Raw genomic sequence first — 18,926 nt, forward strand, 5'->3', positions numbered from 1 at the left:
TGCAAAGAAAGGTTATGGGCCATGTATAAAATAGACACCATTGCTTAATGCTTTTTTTCAATTTTTTTAAATTATTTTTTTTAGTAATTTCTTTGTCACTACTCTCCCTATATTAAAGTTAATTATCTGAAAACATAATTTTTTTTTCAAACTTGAGAATTTACTAGAGACTTGCTTAATGCTTTTTTTCACTATTTTTATTTTTTTTTTGTAATTACTTTGTCACTATTTTCTTCTTACCGTGTGAGACCCACCATTATAATTCATTTCCAACTTATTTTCATAATCCATATTGATGTTATGTTTGTGAACATCAAATAGCATATAGAAAAAAAGGGTTAATTACAAAAATAACCCCAAGATTTTATGCATTTTTCATTTTAAGTTTCAGTATTTTAATTTCGATAAATTTAACCTTAAAATTCTATACATGTTTCAATGTACTCCTTCTGTCCATCTCCTTTTGTGTTGGTAATGGAGAATCGTTTTGGGATTTCAATTGAAAAATATTGGGGTTTAAAGTGAATAACAGGTGAAACCTTAGAGTTTTTTTTTTTTTTTTTGTAATTAACCCCAATATTTAATTTTTCTTTGTGTGTATATATACAACTTAGATATCTTATTGTATATGTACATGTGTGCTTGTATATATGGTGAAATTTCTTTATTCAAATTTTGACTGATACTCCCTTCGTTCCATTTTATTGGTCCATTATTACATTTTTTTGTTGTCCCAAAATATATATCTACTTTGAAAAGTCAAAATTTTAAAATTTTAAAATAAAAATAGAAGGGTATCTTTAGAATTAATTATTTAAAATTTGAATTCAAAGCGTAATGATTACATTTCTTTAAAAAGTTTGAATTTTAAAAAATGGACTATCAATGTAGGACAGACGAAGTAAAATTTTGATTTCGTCCCTATTTTTGATGACTAAAAATAAATATATTTTTTAACTTTTTACAAAAAGATATGTAAAAAAATAGAGATGTGATTTGACCCAAATAAATGCACTTATTTAGTTTATGTCAAATAGTGTCTTAATCCATTAGAGTATTGATAAGTGTCTTTTACATTTCAACTAGCCCTTCTTCCATAGTCATCAAAATTAGGAATGAAATTAAAATTTTATCATTAGAAGAGTCAAAATTTGAATAAAAAAATTACACTATATATACAAGCACACATGTACATGTACATCTACAATAAGAAACATAAGTTATATATATATATATATATTCACCCCAAAAAAGTTATATATATACATATATATACACAAAAAAAAAAAAAAAAAAAGAACCAAAGTTTCACGCGTTTTTCTTTAAACCCCAAAATTATTCTCTATTACCTTGCACAAATGGAGATAGACGAAGAGACACATTGAAATACGAATAAAACTTCAGAGTTTAATTTGTCAAAATTGAAATACTAGGTTTAATGTGAAAAACATGTGAAACTTTGAGGTTTTTTTTTTTTATATATAATTAACCAAAAAAATAATAATAATACAAAAAAAGAAAAAAAGAAAGAAAAAAAGGACAAACAGAAAAGAAGAAAGTAAAACGTGAACACAATAATGGTGGGTTAGAAAGTAATCACAAAAACATTTACAAAAAATAAAAAGAGACAGGAAAAAAATATGGTAAGTCGCTTTCTTTGAAATCAACAACAATGGTACATATATATATATATATATATGGATAAAACTCTAGGATTTAATTTGTCGAAATTAAAACATTGAGATTTAAAGTAAAAAATGCATAAAACCTCAAAGTTTTTTTTTTTGTAATTAACCCAAAAACAATCATATACAAATATTTTTCTCCAAAAAATTCACAAAGATACATATATATATAAATACTCTTTCTGAAAATCACTTCTTTCAAATAAATATCATTTCTAAATAAATATCAAAGGGCTCAATTTTAAAAATAATGAGAAAGACAAAGGCATACAATTTTTTTTTCCTTGAAACATAGTCCAACCCAAACTTGTTGGGGTTTTACCCAAACAAGGCCCAAATCCTGAGCGAGTCATCCCAAGTGACACTGGGTCTAGAATTGGGCCTAGAACATGACAAGTCTTAGGTTTGCCTTACTAACCATTTGAAACATGACAAGTCACTTGAAAGAAGAAAATAAATAAACCAGTTTAATTTACTTTCAAATTTTAAATTTCTTATCAAAATCTTAGTGCGCATGATATTTTATCCTATACTTTAACTAACATCAGTTCGTGTGGCAAACTGGTCGATGTCGGTCTTATTTTGCTGTTTTGTAATCCTAAGAATTGAGACCTGCATAAAAACAGATGAATAAAACAAATAAGTTTCGTATAAATAAAAAATTAAACACATAATTAGGTTTGAGTTGCGGCATGCTTGTCTCGTCTCATGTAATCAGCAAAAAAATCGATAAATGTAAACCAACATAATATAACATGATATGGACACGAAAAAGCAAAAAAAGGAAGAACCAAACAGGACAAACTAAAAACTATTGCATGCCACCATTACAATTATGACTGATACGAAATGCACAGTTCAAATACGAAATGCAAATATCTTGCAGTCCGTTTATGATATGCTCTTATATAAAATACGTGTTCAATTATAAAACAAGAAATCATTATATATAGTAAATGTTAACAAACACTTCACACCTAATTAATACACAACGTATTGGTTTACTCTCAATGAGATGATTCACCATTAAATGAATGAGATGATTCACCATTAAATGTCATCTGCAAGGATCGACTGAACTCGCTGAGATCTCAAAATCTGATCTAAATATATCAATTGAAGAAGAAAATTCATATGCAACAAAAAAGGTTTTGAAATATTATTCCGCTCCATAGAGCTTCCAAAATAACCCATTCCAAAAGACAAGGAAGTGTAGGCTGATGCAATCTCTATAGCTTTCAGCTTAGGTGAAGTCTCGGGAAGCTAAATAGGAAACAAACAAATAATAAGTCGTTTTTTTCCTTAAAAAAACCATTAAGGTTGGGTTGGGAGCTCTCGCTATTATAGGAGCCTCGGCTTGAACAACTAGAGTTCTGGCACTTTTATTAGGACCGTGTTCGCTACTATCTTGCATAATAGAGCATAAAACTTTCATGCAAGCAGAGCCCGGACCTGCCTGCAACCTGTGCAACAAAAATAATAACCATGTTAGATTCACAAGCTGGGGGTATACATAAATGGAAACAAAGAAAATGATTTTAGGAGACTTGTGACCATTTTCTCAGTGTTAAGGATCATCATAGTTTTTCTTTCTAGAATGAACACAACATCTACGACCGTCTTCGACCCCAAAGAAAAATCTCAAGAAGAAGAAGATCATCTAATTTGCAGTACCAAGAAGATCAAAAGCAACGATTCAATGGGGAAGGAATAGATGGAAACCACTGAGGAGGTTTCCCCCTCCGCAAAATCTCTCACCCCCACCTCACACATCTAGCCCTAAGATGATGGCTACACCAGTTGAGGGGCCAAAGGTTAAATCGTTCAAGGATGCCCTCACTACACCCAGAAACGAAGACTTCTACTTCGATGAGCTTGAAGACATTATCAATACTGAGAAAGATGAGGATGGAGACATAGACATCCAAGATGGACATCATTCACAGAGGGAAGATGGGATACCCCAAATCGCCCTCCCAAAAAAATTATTGCAACAAATCCGACAACCTTGGGCCAATGCACTGCTCATCAGATTACTTGGGAAGACTATTAGATATAGCATGCTCTGTTCTAGAGTCAAAACACTCTGGAGGCTACAAGATGATTTCAATCCATTTAATCTGGGCAACAACTACTTTTTATTTAAGTTCTCATCTCAAGAGCACTGTGTCATGGTGTACTCAGGAGGTCCTTGGGTAATCATGGACCATTATCTTACAATATGCAAATGGGAGCCTGACTTCAAGGCATCTGAAGCCTTTGAAACCACCACAGCTGTTTGGGTTAGGTTTCCAGAGCTTCCGATTGAATATTTTCAAGAAAAAATTTTATACACCATCGCGAGGCAATTACGGAAATCTCTGAAGATTGATCTCACCATTGCCATGGCCACAAGAGGGCGATTTGCAAGAGCTTGCATTGAAGTGGACCTGAGAAAACCACTGTGTCCCAGATTCATTTTAGGTAAGAAAAGTTACAATATTGAGTATGAATCCATTCATTCATTTTGTTTTCATTGTGGCAGGGTAGATCACCACAAGGAGCTCTGTAGATTCAAGGTAGCACACCGAACAAAACAGGTGACCCAGACCTCTAGCTCACCGCCGACAAGAGACCCACAAACAGTTGCTGAGACCTCCCAAACATCTATTTCCGTGGACAACGGTAACCCGCACCAGATTGGGTCAGAGGAAGGGGACAAAGCTTTTGGGCCTTGGATGCTTGTACAAAAAAAGAACCGGCGCCCAACGGTCTATGAGAAAGTTCAACATCATGAGGCCAGCCCAAACTCCAACAAATATGCAGAGTTAGGTAACACTAGCCAACAGGAGGAGGCCCATACTAGAGGTAAAAAAAACTACAAGATCAGGCCAAGAGAAAGAGGCCTATAAGTCCAACCCAACCTATAAACCCACCACTCACAGTCAAAACAATCCAAGCCCATCTAAAGACCTAGTAACATCTTCGCAGATTGTAGCACCTGAACTACAAGCCCACTCATCTGTCATCTCACATCCCAAAGATACAAACAACTAGGATAAAGACCCCCTTATTCCTGATAGTGTACCTACCCAACCTGCCAAGCCTACTCCTTTGCAAGTAGATTTGCAATCCTCAAAAATCCCGATGGAGGAGCTCCTTGATGATAGCATTAACACACCCCTACCACACCCCATCAACACAAGTACTCCCCTAAACCCTCCACATATCCTTACCACAAACCTTCAAGCATCCTTGAAAGATGGAGACTCGCGCCACAGCAAACACCCAATGAAACCTACCATGGAGATTGGGAAAATACCACTACCACAGAGTTTGGTGCACAAGATGGAGGGCAATACGTTGAGCCTTTTACTAGAACCAGGTATAGAAGCAATTCACTGCGTAGACACAGTCTGGTGGATCGAACAGATAATGGTGAGAATCGAACCAAGTTGGAGCACCATTCCAGGGCCTCTAGTGCACTCATTTCAGATGGCATCCATGAGGTCAGTAGACCAAGATCATCGTAGGATTCAGAGCATCCTAACAAAACTAGCTTATGAACCATTACCACATTTCCCATCCATGGATTCTATGAAAATATTGATTTGGAACTGCCAAGGGGCAGGAAACAACACCTTCAAGCGCAACTTAAGATAACTCATCAGAACTCATAAACCTAAAATTCTGGTCCTCATGGAAACAAAAGTTACATTTAGCTCACTAGGGAACTTCAACAATCTGGGCTTCTCCACCTCTACAATGGTTGATCCAATAGGTAGAATGGGAGGAATCTGGTTGCTCTGGGACACGGACCACGCTAATGTTCTAACCTCTTCTGTACCTAGCCAGTATATTCAAGCTACCATCCACAGGGAGGACTGAAGATTGGATTTTTTCTGCAGTCTATGCTAGTCCCAATCCAGCAACCAAGGACAAATCTCTGGAAGGAACTAGAGAGGACAACTAACACTATGACCCAACCTTGGTTGGTTGCTGGAGACTTCAACGACTTCACTGACCTAAGTGAAAGAAAGAGCTTCTCCCCCAATCATAACTTTACCAGATCACAAAGATTCAGAGACAGAATCAACAATTGCAACCTCATTGACATGGGCAGTGTAGGTCCTCAACTTACCTGGACTAATAACAAACAAGGATTGGCCAACACAATGGAACGACTGGACAAAGCAATGTGCAATGACCAATGGCAAGCTCTCTTCTTTGAAGGCACTGTAAGGACTCTACCTCGCACATACTCAGACCATTCCCCCCTAGTGGTCTTCACCCAAGGTATGCACCCCTCTAACTCTCAAAATAGGCCTTTTAGATGTGAAGCTGCTTGGTTTTGTCACTCTAATTTTATTGATGTTATTCAGAATTCGTGGATTAATATGTCTAATAACCTATTAGAAGCCATTGGTACCTTTACTCACAATGTCAAAATCTAGAATAAAAAGGTTTTTGGAAGTATTTTCAAGAGAAAAAGAACCCTTCTCGCTCGCATAGAGGGTATCCAAAAAGCCCAAGCTCTTTCCTTTTCCCACAATCTCCATATTTTAGAAAAGGACCTGGTTAAACAATTCAACAACACCCTTTTTCAAGAAGAAATTCTCTGGTTTCAAAAATCTAGATCCAAATGGTTGACTATGGGGGATAAAAACACCAGATTCTTTCATATATCTACCCTTAATAAAAGAAGGAAACTTAAAATTAATGTCCATAAAGATGATGAGGGTAACTGGATTGCTGGAACTAATGACCTTCAAGCCCACATCATTGATCATTTTACCAACCTTTTCAAATATGAAGAGACTACCATTTTAGAGGATTGAAATAATATTGCTCAAACCAGATTCACTGTTGAAAATAATAATAGGCTCCTAGCCCCTATTTCTAACTCTGAGATTTGGAAGGCCATCAAAAACATCAAAGCTTTCAAAGCACCTGGCAAAGACGGCATTCAAGCTATTTTCTACCATCAACATTGGAACATTGTTGGCCCCTCCTTTTGCAATTTCATTAAGACCTGCTTTCATAATAAACTGGTCCCTCAGGAAATCAATGAAACCCAGATAGTTCTCATACCTAAACTTGACAACCCTGAGACCATTAAACAATTTAGGCCTATTAGCCTTTGCAATGTCACTTATAAGGCTATTACCAAGATCATTGTCAACAGAATTAGACCTCTCCTCCCTGACCTTATCAGTCCTAACCAAAGCAGTTTCATACCTGGTAGAACTACCATTGACAATATTATCATCACCCAAGAGATTATCCACACCCTTGGGTACAAGAAAGGCAAGTCTGGGGGTATGGTTATCAAAATTAATCTGGAAAAAGCTTATGATAGGATCTCCTAGGACTTCATTCAACATCCCCTTAAAGAATTTGGTCTCAATTCTGATTGGATTACCCTTATTATGAACTATGTTTCTACTGTTTGTTCTTCCATTCTCTGGAATGGTAAGACCCTTCCCAGAATAACCATGGGCAGAGGTCTCAGGCAAGGAGACCCTCTATCTCCATATTTTTTTGTCCTTTGCATGGAAAATCTCTCCAATATGATTAAAATTCACACTGATAGTGGCAGGTGGCAGGGCATTAAGGTTGCTAAGGATGGCCCTCCTATTTCCCATTTGTTTTTTTGCTAATGATCTCTTTTTGTTTGCCAAAGCTAATAATAGCAATTGTGACTGTATTATGGAAGTTCTCTCTGAGTTTTGTGATATGTCTGGTCAAAAAATCAACCTTCATAAATCCAAAATGTTTGTTTCCCCAAACCTCTCTAGAAGGGAAGCCCTTCCTCTCAGCCATAAATGTGGCATACCTTTAACTGATGACCTAGGTAAATACTTGGGCACACCCATTCTCCATTACAGAATGAACAAGAATTTCATCAAGGATATCATTGAGAAAATGTCCAAAAAACTTTCTGGATGGAAAGCCAAGAACCTGTCCTTAGCTGGTAGAACTACCCTGGTTAAATCTGTTAGATCTGCCATCCCTAACCACTTCATGCAAACCATGGAAATCCCCCAGGCAAGTGTGTGAACACATAGATAAACTGAATAGAAACTTCCTATGGGGCTGTTTTGAAGGTGCCAGGAAAATTCATCTTGTTAACTGGAACCAAGTGCGTAAAAACAAGAAACATGGGGGGCTTGGTATAAGAAAAGCTAGAGAGCAAAATTCAACTTTCATTTCTAAATTGGGTTGGAAGTTAATTAGTAATGTTGAGGATCTTTGGTGCAAAGTTCTTAAATCCAAATACCTCAGAAAACATTCTATATCTAGTTGGCCAACCAAAAGAAGAGCCTCCCACACTTGGAAAAGCATTATCAAGAACAGAGATGTACTAGATAAAAATATCAAGCGGAATGTGGGTACAGGGGAAGACATCTCCTTATGGACTGACTGGTGGTGTGGATCACAGCCTCTTTGCAACAAATACCAAGGCCCTCATATTGATAATACAGCGAAAGTCAGCTCTATTCTTGATGATGAAGGAAAATGAGATCTGTCTACAATTGAAGATGTCATCTCTCAACAAGACAAGGAAGAAATTCTCAATATATACAGGCCCAGGTATGTGACTTTCATAGATGGTCCATTATGGAAGGGCTCTACTACTGGAAACTACTCCACTGCAGCAGCCTATCAAGCCATATCAGGGCAAGATGACAATGGTGAAGATTGGCAGTGGCTGTGGAAGTTAAAAGCTCCCCCAAAAATCAAAAGCTTCTTGCGGCTGGCTGTGCAAGATAAACTCCTAACCAACCACAAGAGGCTTATCAGAAATCTTTCATTGACTAACAATTTGTCCCAGATGCCAGATCAGTAGGGAAGACATCCTCCATCTACTCAGAGGTTGCCCTAAAGCAAAAACAATATGGTTACTTCTGAGGGACTCCAACTGGTGGCAAAACTGTATAACTACTCCCCTTCAGGATTGGATCAAAGCTAACCTTAAAAGTAAAGTGCAATTCAATGGAGTGCAATGGCCCCTAATCTTCATAGCAGCACTTTGGAGCATGTAGAAGGAGAGAAACAGAGTTGTTTTTGAGAACCACACCCAACCCCCGTCTGTCAGTGTCAAGCTCATTCTAGAGCAAGCAGAGGAAACTCAGCAAGCATTGCAGAACTTCTTGAATCCAAATTATACAAATCCAGCACTAACTAAATGGCCTTGTCCCATTGCAGGAAAACTCAAACTCAACGTTGATGGCTGCTCCAAAGGAGATCCAGGGCAATCAGGCTATGGTGGACTACTAAAAGATAAAGTCGGCTCCTGGGTATGGGGCTACCATGGTTACCTAGGCCATTGCACTAGCCTGGAAGCAGAAATTTGGGGCATCTACAGAGGATTGACCATCATTATGCAAAAAGGGCTGTCCAACATCACCATTGAAATTGACTCTCAGAATGCCATGGAAATGCTCAGAGAAGGTGCGGCCAATACTTCACCTTATCGAGCCATTGTTGAGGATGCTAAGTTCCTTATCAGCAGGTGCGAGTGTTCTATCCAGCATATCCCCAGGGAAGGCAACCACAGTGCTGATGTGTTGGCCAACATTGGAGTTAATCAACAAGAACATCTAGTGTACCTAGAGAATCCACTTAGCTCTCTTCTCTTTGTTCTTATCACTGATATGTTCTTATCACTGATATGGTGAATGCTAATTCTGGACGAGATTGAACTATCCCAGGACTGCTCTGTTTGTAAACTCTATGTTTTAACTTATTCCTATGAATCAAAAAAGGAAAATGATTTTTGTTGGTTTAACAAAAAAATAAATAATGAAAACTGAACATATAGAAGAAAGCACTAAACAAAACAAAAATCAAAAAAACATGAAGACCTTTACAAAAATATCCCGGTATTAAACTAGCCTCATACCAAGAAAATATAATGTTCCTCGTAGTAAAAGATAAATTAAAATTGCACGTTTCTAAGACACAATTTTCTTTTTGTTTTTTTTTTAATTTTTTATTCTGTTAGTTATACTTCCCAAAATAAAATAAAATAACATTTTTGAACAAGGATACATACAGTGATAATGAGACACAGCACTCTCGAGCAGTAAATCCTTTCATTAAATACTCTCCAGCACCACTAACGCAACAACCAACTATAAATGGAGCCCCAAACGGACCTTTTGAGGATGCCCAACAACCGGAGCCACAAATTGCTACTAATCCCACACGTCCACTTATCTGTTAAAAATATTTGAAGAATAAATTTCAAGTTTAGCCGAATAATGATCCATTTTAGAAATGATGTCATGCAAATTTCAACTTTTAGGTGTGAATTGTGATCGACAGAGGCATCAAATCTAAATAAAAGACAAGCCAGAAAAGCATTGAAAACAAAAAATGATGCCAAATAGGCCATTAAAAACTTGGTTAACTTCATCAAATGAGCTGGCTACCCAAAAACCACTTCAAGGTTTCATTCACTACCAAGAAAAGCATTTCTTTCGCGTGGTTGTTGGGAACTTGGGAGGACAAAATGTCACAAAGGAACTGATTTTTTTTTTTTTTTTTAAATCAAAGCCTTTGAATCCCCCTCTCTCTTTTTCACACACACACAACTTCGTACACCAAACCGTCAATGGCCACCAGTCAACTCCTCCCATAGTACACCAATTCAACCACCATCGCCATACTTAGGTTAATTTTTTATTTTTATTTTTATTTTTTTTGATAAATAAACAAACTTTATTAGAAAAGTATCAATATGATGCAAGGAATACAAAAATTCAGACCCCTAAGGAGAAAAGCTAAGATATCAAATCCTCTACAAAATTTACAAAAATCAAAACATCCGGATCTAGCAAACCCGTAACCCAATTATATAACACTGTGAGCAACCTTCTTTCCAACCAAGGAATCGAATGAGACACCCCTTGGAAAACATGCATGTTACGCTCCAACCAAATAAGTCACATTAAACAATGAGAAGCAGTCATCCATGCCTTCCGACGCCTCCTCCCAACCCTGCCCCCAGCCCAACTTTGCAGAACTGCCAACACAGAACCTAGCTACACCTAAACCAAACCAAAAGTCACAACAATGATCATCCAAAGTCGAGAAGTAACTAGAAAATGAACAAGCAAGTGCTCCACCGACTCAGAATCACCACAACACAAACAACACCAATTTGCCAAGATATGCCCACGCCAAATTAAATTATCAATCGTCAAGATACATCCTCAAGTTGCTGTCCACACAAAGAAAGCTACCTTGGATGGCGTGCCTGACAACCAAATACACTTCCAAGGGAATAAACCCGCGTCATCATGAACAAGTGCACCATAATACAATGACATGGAAAAGAGCCACTTGAAGCTCGGGCAAACCCAAAACATAGAATCCTCACCTACACCCCCAGTTTGCACCCCCTCCCAATCCTGAACATCTCGACGCAACCGCACATTCCAAACCACCACCTGTCCCTACCAAGTCCACACTGCGCCCACCAAAAGCTCGCAATCTTATGCAATCCCAAAAATCAAAGGAAACAACTGCTCCAAAAAGGTTATCACCACACCACCTATGATGCTAGAAACGAACTCTATCCCCTGCCCATACCTTCAACCTAACCCTACTCCAAAACTCCTCCTAACCCAACCAAATTCCCTTCCAAACATCATGACTATGAGACTGCCCCACCCTACCTGAACACCACCCCTCTTTCCCCAAGCCAAACTTCGCCACAACCATCTTATGCCATAAATGTTCCCTCTCCCCCACAAAGCGCCACAACAACTTACCCAACAAAACAAGATTAAACATAACCAGCTACCGAACCCCCAAACCCCCTTTCTCCTTTGGCAGACAAACTCAATCCCAAGCCACCAAATGAGAGTGAGAACCCTCTCCCTCATCCCCCCATAAAAAGTCCCGATGCAACTTCTCAATCTGCTTCGCAACTGCCACCAAAATCATATGAAACAACATAAAATAAATAGGGATACTTGACAAAACACTCTTGATCGAAGTAACCCTCCCTCCTTCAGATAAATATTGCCGTTTCCATCCTGCCAGTTGCCGCTGCACACAATCCACCATCCCATCCCACACCCCTCAGGCCTTGAAAGAAGCTCCAAAGGTAGACCAAGATATAAAATCAACAAAGATGCCACCTTGCACCCCAAAATTGCTGCGAAGACTTGCAGCCGTGTCACTTCTCCGATTGGAATCAATTTAGACTTTAAAAGATTAACCCAAAGACCTGACACTGCCTCAAAACACCATAGCACACACCGAAGATGGCCAATTTGATCAGCACCAGCATTGCAAAATATAAGTGCATCGTCCACATAAAAAAGATGGGATACAACCAATGAGGTAGATCTAGAACCCACTTCGAAGCCCTGCAACAAGCCTCCATGAACCGCCCTCAACAACAAATGTCCCAGAGCCTCCATTACCAATAGGAATAACATCAGGGACAAAGGATCGCCCTGCCGCAAACCTCTGTGCGTAGGAAAAAATCTTGCTGGGGAACCATTAACCAATATCGACATCCGCACCATGGATATACAAAAATGTATCCACAGCCTCCAAGTAACCCCAAAACCCATCATCTCCATCACATGCAATAGGAACTCCCAATTAACATTATCATATGCCTACTCAATATCTAGTTTGCAAATAATCCCCTCATTTCTTTGCCTCAATCTCGAATCCACACTCTCATTGGCTACCAAAATTGCATCCAAAATTTGCCTACCACCCACAAAAGCATTTTGAGAATCAGAGATCACCTCCTCCAGCACCCCTCGAAGCCGATACGCCAACAACTTGGCCAACAATTTATATACACTACCCAACAGACTGATGCGCCGAAAGTCACCGATATCCTCCGCCCCACACTTCTTTGGAATTAATGCGCAATAAAAGTGGCATTCAAGCTCCTCTCAAACTGTCCCATCCGATGGAACTGGTCAAACATGGCTATCACATCTTCCTTCACCACTCCCTAACAGTGCTGGAAAAAGACAATAGAGAACCGTCTGGCCCAGACGACTTATACCCAACCATACTCCGCAGCGCCAAAAACACCTTTTCTTCCGTAAACGATCTCTCCAGCAAAGAGCCATCAACCTATGAGATCGCATCAAAATAGACCCCATCCAACCTCCGCCTCCAAGCTTCCTTATCAGCCCGAAATAAATGCTCATAGAAATCCACTATGGCCCCCCTAATCTCCTTCGAAGATGATAACTCTACCTCATTCACCTGCAATCTCCCTATTTGATTCACCCGCCAATGCGCATTAGCCATACGATTAAAAAATCTCGTATTTCGATCCCTATCCTTCAACCACAAGCATCTCGATTTCTATCGATAGCTAATCTCCTCCATACGAGCTACCTGCATAAATTCCTTACAAGCCACCTCCCGACGAACCACATTCTCTTCAAACAATATCCCCGCTTCCTCCCTCTCCTCCCACCCTTGCATAACTGGTAAAATATTTGCCTTTTAAGTCTCCAACTGTCCAAACACCTCCGTATTCACTGCCTCAAATCAGACTTGAGAAGCTTTAATTTCTAACCTAGGCGACAATTGGGATCCCCAAGCACACTATAACTGCCCCACCACCCCCGCACTCCTTCCCTAAAACCTTCAGAAAAAAGTCATTCTCAAAATGAAATGGCATTGATGTACTCCTAATCCCCCCACTATCCAATAGAACTAGCCAATGATCCGAAACAGGACGATGCAACCTCAATTGTGTCACCTGTGAGAAATGCTCCTCTCAATCTCCAATAACCAAAAACCTAACGATACGGGACATCACTCTGCCCCCAGGCTAAGTATATCCACCCCCCCTAAAGCGGCTAATCCACCAATTCCATCTCATCAATAAACAAAGAAAAAGCCCACGTAGATCCTAACACTGAGCTCGCTCCCTGCTTCTCCTCTATACACCACACCACATTGAAGTCACCAACCACACACCAAGGAACCCCCTAGCAAAAAGCAATGCATTGTAACTCCTCCCCAAAAGTAGCTCATTCCAAAACTCTCACGGGAACCATAGACCCTGGTAAAGGCCTATCAATAATCATCTGTAACACAGCAACAAACACGATAACGAGAAAGCCCCCTACTCCACATCCTCCTTCTCTACCACTCGCCGATCCCAATGCAGAAAAACACCCCCTGCCACCCTGACACCGGTAAGAAAGTCCAATCCACAAAGTGGCCCCCCCAAAGCTCCTTAACGAACTCCCCCTCCCCCATGTATTCCATCTTTGCTTCCTGAAGACACACCACATCCGCCCTGACACTTCTTAGCAAAGACCGAACCAACACCCTTTTCCTCTTATCATTCAACCCATGCACATTCCATGACAAAATTTTCAGCTACATAGCAACATCATTTGATCTCCTCGGCTCTTTCTAACACCGCTCCCCACCCTTCTTTTGTCCCGATCATAATTTATAGAGCATTCTAATTTACACAACTCCCTAGTATTCTTTCGTTTTTGTCCTCTAGTTCGCGCCTCCTTTCCTAAGGAACACCCTCCCTCCAGGATTCCTCTATTGTAGAAAACAATTTTAAAGCCTCAACTTCATGACCCTCAAAGGAAACACTCAAATATTGACCAACCTCATTAATACGGGATAGCACCCAGGCTAATACCTCCTCTGGTTGCAAAGGATCAGTTCCTTGAAAGTCCACATCTATTGCAGGCTCTTCATCAGCGTCCACCTTATCCACCATATTTGTCTCAACAGACACTGCCTCTGGCTGAACCACCATGGCCATCTCGTCTGCCTTATTTGCCCAACGAACGTCGTCATCCCCCTCCACTTCCGTGCGCCCATCACAGCAAGCCGACGTATCCCAAAAAAGCTCCTCTATCATCGACAACCCACTACACGATGATAAATCCACATCCACAACACAATCAGCCTGTCGAAAGTTCGACAACGTCCTCCTTGCAAGCCCCGAATGCTCATGCAACTTCGACAATGACCCTAGCACTCGATCAGTCGACTGTCATAGCCCACTTCTGTCGCACTTCGACGTTGAAACAAGATTCACATCTGGATTGCTTTGCTTTGACGCATCTAGGTTGGATTGACCCAACCCATTAGACCTTAGCCTACCAACGTAACTCCTCTGGCCTAACAAGTTGATCCCATGGCCCAACTCTCCCCCACCTCTTTATTAGCCCCAGTCTGTTTGCCCACATCTTGGCCCATAACTTTTTGGGCCTTAAATTGACCCAGTGAACCATCTCCCTTAGTCCTCCAATTGGGTCTCACAAGGATTGACCTACCCCATTAGCCCTCACTCTTAAAAGTCCTCCCAAATCTTTGCAAATAATCCTCCACCCCCAAATTATGCGACTTACTCTGATCAAATCTTCCCAAATCATGACCTACCAATGCCAACCCCGCACCATCACACAACCCTTCCGGCGACAAAACATGAACCATTGATGGACCTACCTCCATCCACACTAGAAGAGAACTCCCACGAACCCCACTGGGAAAAAATTTGTGGTTGTGTAGATTCAGAGTTCCGAATTCTCAATCGAACACAGCCCAAATCAACTAAGGACTAGTCAGCCTCCAGACCAATTGCTAACATCACGACACACCTCTTCGTGACAAAGATGTAAAGGTAAGCCCACCAAACCTAAGAAGCATGGACACGGACATGGACACGTGACACGACATGAATACAACATAGACACGCCGACATGTGAATTTTCAAAAAATGCAGGACACGAATGTGGGGCACACGCATGAAATATATAATTTTATATATTTATTATATGCTATATATATAAATATATCACTCAAAGATAATAAATAAAAAAAATTCAATATAACACTAATTCCTATAAATTTATATAGATTTTGTTTTATTATTATATCTTAAGTTGTTTTATTCAAACTTATAATTAGTTTCACGTGTCTAAACGATAGACACGTGTGTTTAAGCGATTAGCACGTATGTCTTCCAAGTGTCCAAAGAGTGTCTGGGCCTTTAAAAAAATTTAAAAATAGGACATGTTTTGAAGAGTGTTGGACACGTGCCTTAAGAGTGTCTAAAAAGTGTCGGTGTCCGACACAGACACGACACGGATACGTTACCTTCTTAGAAGTGTCTGTGCTTTTTAGCTTCAAATGAATCCAAACACTTTTCTCTGAAGTTGGCGTCTAATTGGAGGCACAAAGAGCCAAAGGTGACCACCATTCCAACCTCAGATCACTCCCATCGACAGTCCACCTTCGCCATAACAACGATTCCACTTCATACCACGTCGGAAAAACAAACAAGAACACCTAGCCCCCTAACGGTCGCACCTCCACCTGCCCTGAGATCTTCCACCAACGTCTTACCCAATCACACATGGCCCCAAAGCCCACCCCCTTATCACCTCTCCCTCCCACCCTACCCACCAAGTATCTGTCCAGCAGCCCGAAACCACCCCATCTTAAAACTTAGGTGTCACAAATTCCCCATCAGAGACACACTGGTCAACTTGACCCACCGGTGGTACAACCTTCACCAGAACCACCTTTCCATACATCCCACTAGACCATTTCACCCACCCATCCCCCAGTTTGAATTCTTCCATAACCAACGCAACTCCCTCCTAACCATCCCTAAAAGTCGACATGGGTATGAAAATTTGCTCCCTGCATGGTCCAATCATCACCATGACTTGCACCGAGGACCCTCCTTTTACCTCCCCAAACCCATGCTACTAGACTTCGACGACCCAAGAATTTCAGATTGCTTGGCGCTTGCGACGCCACCCTCAGCTTCCTCACAATCCAACATACTTCAAATCCGATGAAAACCACAACCCGCCGAAGCCCCTTTCCCCTTTCCACAATCAATAGACTTCGGAGACCTATCGAGTCCACCGACGACTCCTACTCAAACGAGCAACCGCTAAGGAAAAGGATTCGCCGGCGTGGACTAGTTTCTTTTGCATTAGGTAACATTATTCACTCCTAAAATCTCGGAGCCAATTTTGGGAAAAAATCTCTATGTTTGTTTGCATCCCCATGTGCAAGAAAGACCCTTGGGTTTATTAAATAAGAACAATAGAAAAATAATGATACAATTTAAGGAATTGAGACAAATAATATAGAAACTCTTTGCATATATAACAAGAAAATGCCACAAAAACAAAGCAGATAATCACCTTCAGTGCAATGCCACCACTTGAAGCTCCACATGCTATATGTCCTTTAGTGTCAACACAAATATCCCCAATAGTATCATCTGACACATTCAACATACATAATTGACCATGATCCCCATATGTCTTCAAATGATCACATGGTAGAACTTCTGTTTGTGGAACACATGCAAAAACGTTCATAAATTCAAAATAAACTTTAATAAAACAGCCCAACCATAAAATAGAGAGAGAGAGAGAGAGAGAGAGAGAGAGAGAAGATAAAGTAATTGACATACTTATCATGGTAAAATATTTAGTTGTGAATACCAAAAACAAACCAATTGCTACTAATTTTTTTCAATCTAAACCTTTTTTATGAAGATACCCCTTTATCTATGGGATAAATTACACTTTATCCTCTTGAACTAGTATCACCTAATATCACTTTACCCTTCAACTGAAAAATGCTACATTTGTCACATTGATTTACAAATTTGTATCAATGTAAACAATTTATTTCTTAGATAAATGAAAATTTGACATGTGATTTGCACATGACATCTCAAATCAAATGCCTAAAATAACATCATCAATTTGTTTGGTTTAGTATTTAAAAATTGTTTTTGAGCTTTTTATTTTTTATATTTTTTTTGGTCTTCAGTGAAACTCCTCATATTTTAGTCTCTTTTTTTTTTCTTTTTTTTTTTTTTTTTTTGAACATCTAATCCAGATGCATCTAAAAAAAGTTCATTAAAGATGAAAATACATTAACATACTAGTTTTTTTGTTTTCCATTTTTTATTTTTTCGTCTTTAGTAAACTTCTTTTAGATTTCCTTACAAATATTTTACTTTTTAGGTGCATTTAAAAGTTTAATTTTTTTTTTTTACTAAAATATGAAAGAAAAAGTTTTACTAAAGATCCCCCCCCAAAAAAAAAAACCACAAAAATCAAAAAACTCAAAAACTATAATTGGGTTTAAAAACCAAAGAAAGTATAAAAAATTTTAGTTGAGGGGGTTAGAGTGATATTGAGTGATAGTTGAAGGGGATAAAGTATAACTCACCCCTATAGTTGAAAGGGTATTTTCGTAATTGAGATCCAAATTGAAAAGAAAAAAAAATAGATAAAGGGGGTTAAGTGTTACAATTTTAGTTTAAGGGGATAAAGTCAAACGTGACGAGTTTTTTTTTTTTTTTTTTTTTTTTGTGGGGGGGGATTGTAAAGTGAGCTATGGTCGTGGATACCAAATAAAAAATGAAATTGACATATTTAGCATGAACATCCTCCTCTCTCAAACATATTTATCATGAAACAAGTAATTGACATATTCAGTTATGGTACACCACTTAATTATTGCCAACTTTGGGAGGTACGGGAATGTTCTATTTAAAATCTAAATGGCATGGAGTACCTGATAAAGCAGCATTTGCTCGAGTGCTAGAAGAAAGTTCTCCATCAATTTCTGCTTTCATGGCTTTTGCATCATCAAGCATTGATTTGAATTTTTCCCACTGTCTTTTTGCCCTCTCTGTAACCAGCCACTGTTTCCAAAAGATACACAGCGAGTATGATAACTAATTCAAGAATAAAGAATAGATTACTAAAGAAATTTAAGACCAACGTATTCAAGAAAAAATATTGATATATAGGGAAATGGAAATTTAGACAGATATGGCAGAAAACTAAGAGAGTTTACCTCATCAGCCTCTGGTATACTTGCCGGCAAAGGAATACCCTTGGATTTTGCCCACATACATGCACCTTCACCAACCAAGAAGCTAGAAACACAAAAAAATGCCTCATAAGAAAACAAAAATCTGAGGGAGAACAAAAATCCAATTTGACATGATGTTGAAGTAAGAAACTAATTTATCTCCTCAATAAATCATTTCTTTCAGATTTTGAATTAAAGACCAAATCACTGTAACTAATTTCACCCATTACCCTTCATGGTTTCACTTGATTTGAGTTTTACAAGTACTAAACATGTGTAGAAGGCAGATTCATATTCACTATTCGCACATAGTATGCATTACATACCATCTCTAACAAAATAATGTTACACTACTCATAATTCCCAATG

At 39.0% G+C, this 18,926-nt stretch overlaps 1 protein-coding gene across 1 annotated transcript; it reads right to left on the reverse strand.

The window, feature by feature from the left end:
• Positions 1-2,796: 2,796 nt before the first annotated feature.
• On the reverse strand, positions 2,797-18,688 carry LOC114289240 (putative threonine aspartase). The gene is made up of 5 exons (XM_082906803.1): positions 18,540-18,688; positions 18,255-18,384; positions 16,862-17,010; positions 9,724-9,887; positions 2,797-3,148 (listed from the first exon to the last, which is right to left on the reverse strand). The coding sequence occupies exons 1-5, from the start codon at positions 18,594-18,596 to the stop codon at positions 2,929-2,931; spliced, it is 720 nt and encodes a 239-aa protein (XP_082762929.1). The 5' UTR covers positions 18,597-18,688; the 3' UTR covers positions 2,797-2,928.
• Between the last annotated feature and the right edge of the window lie 238 nt (positions 18,689-18,926).

Source organism: Camellia sinensis, chromosome 2 (assembly GCF_055761805.1).
Source record: "Camellia sinensis isolate YWXY chromosome 2, ASM5576180v1, whole genome shotgun sequence".
NCBI classification, from domain to species: Eukaryota; Viridiplantae; Streptophyta; class Magnoliopsida; order Ericales; family Theaceae; genus Camellia; species Camellia sinensis.

What these genes read in the sequence shown, in the direction of transcription:
- LOC114289240 (XM_082906803.1), bottom strand. Translation starts at nt 18,596, where the DNA reads ATGTGGGCAAAATCCAAGGGTATTCCTTTGCCGGCAAGTATACCAGAG. An exon ending in AGCAAATGCTGCTTTATCAG is followed by an intron (nt 17,011 to 18,254) that starts GTACTCCATGCC and finishes TTCCACAAACAG; the next exon opens with AAGTTCTACCATGTGATCAT. An exon ending in GTGGTGGCATTGCACTGAAG is followed by an intron (nt 9,888 to 16,861) that starts GTGATTATCTGC and finishes TATTTTTAACAG; the next exon opens with ATAAGTGGACGTGTGGGATT.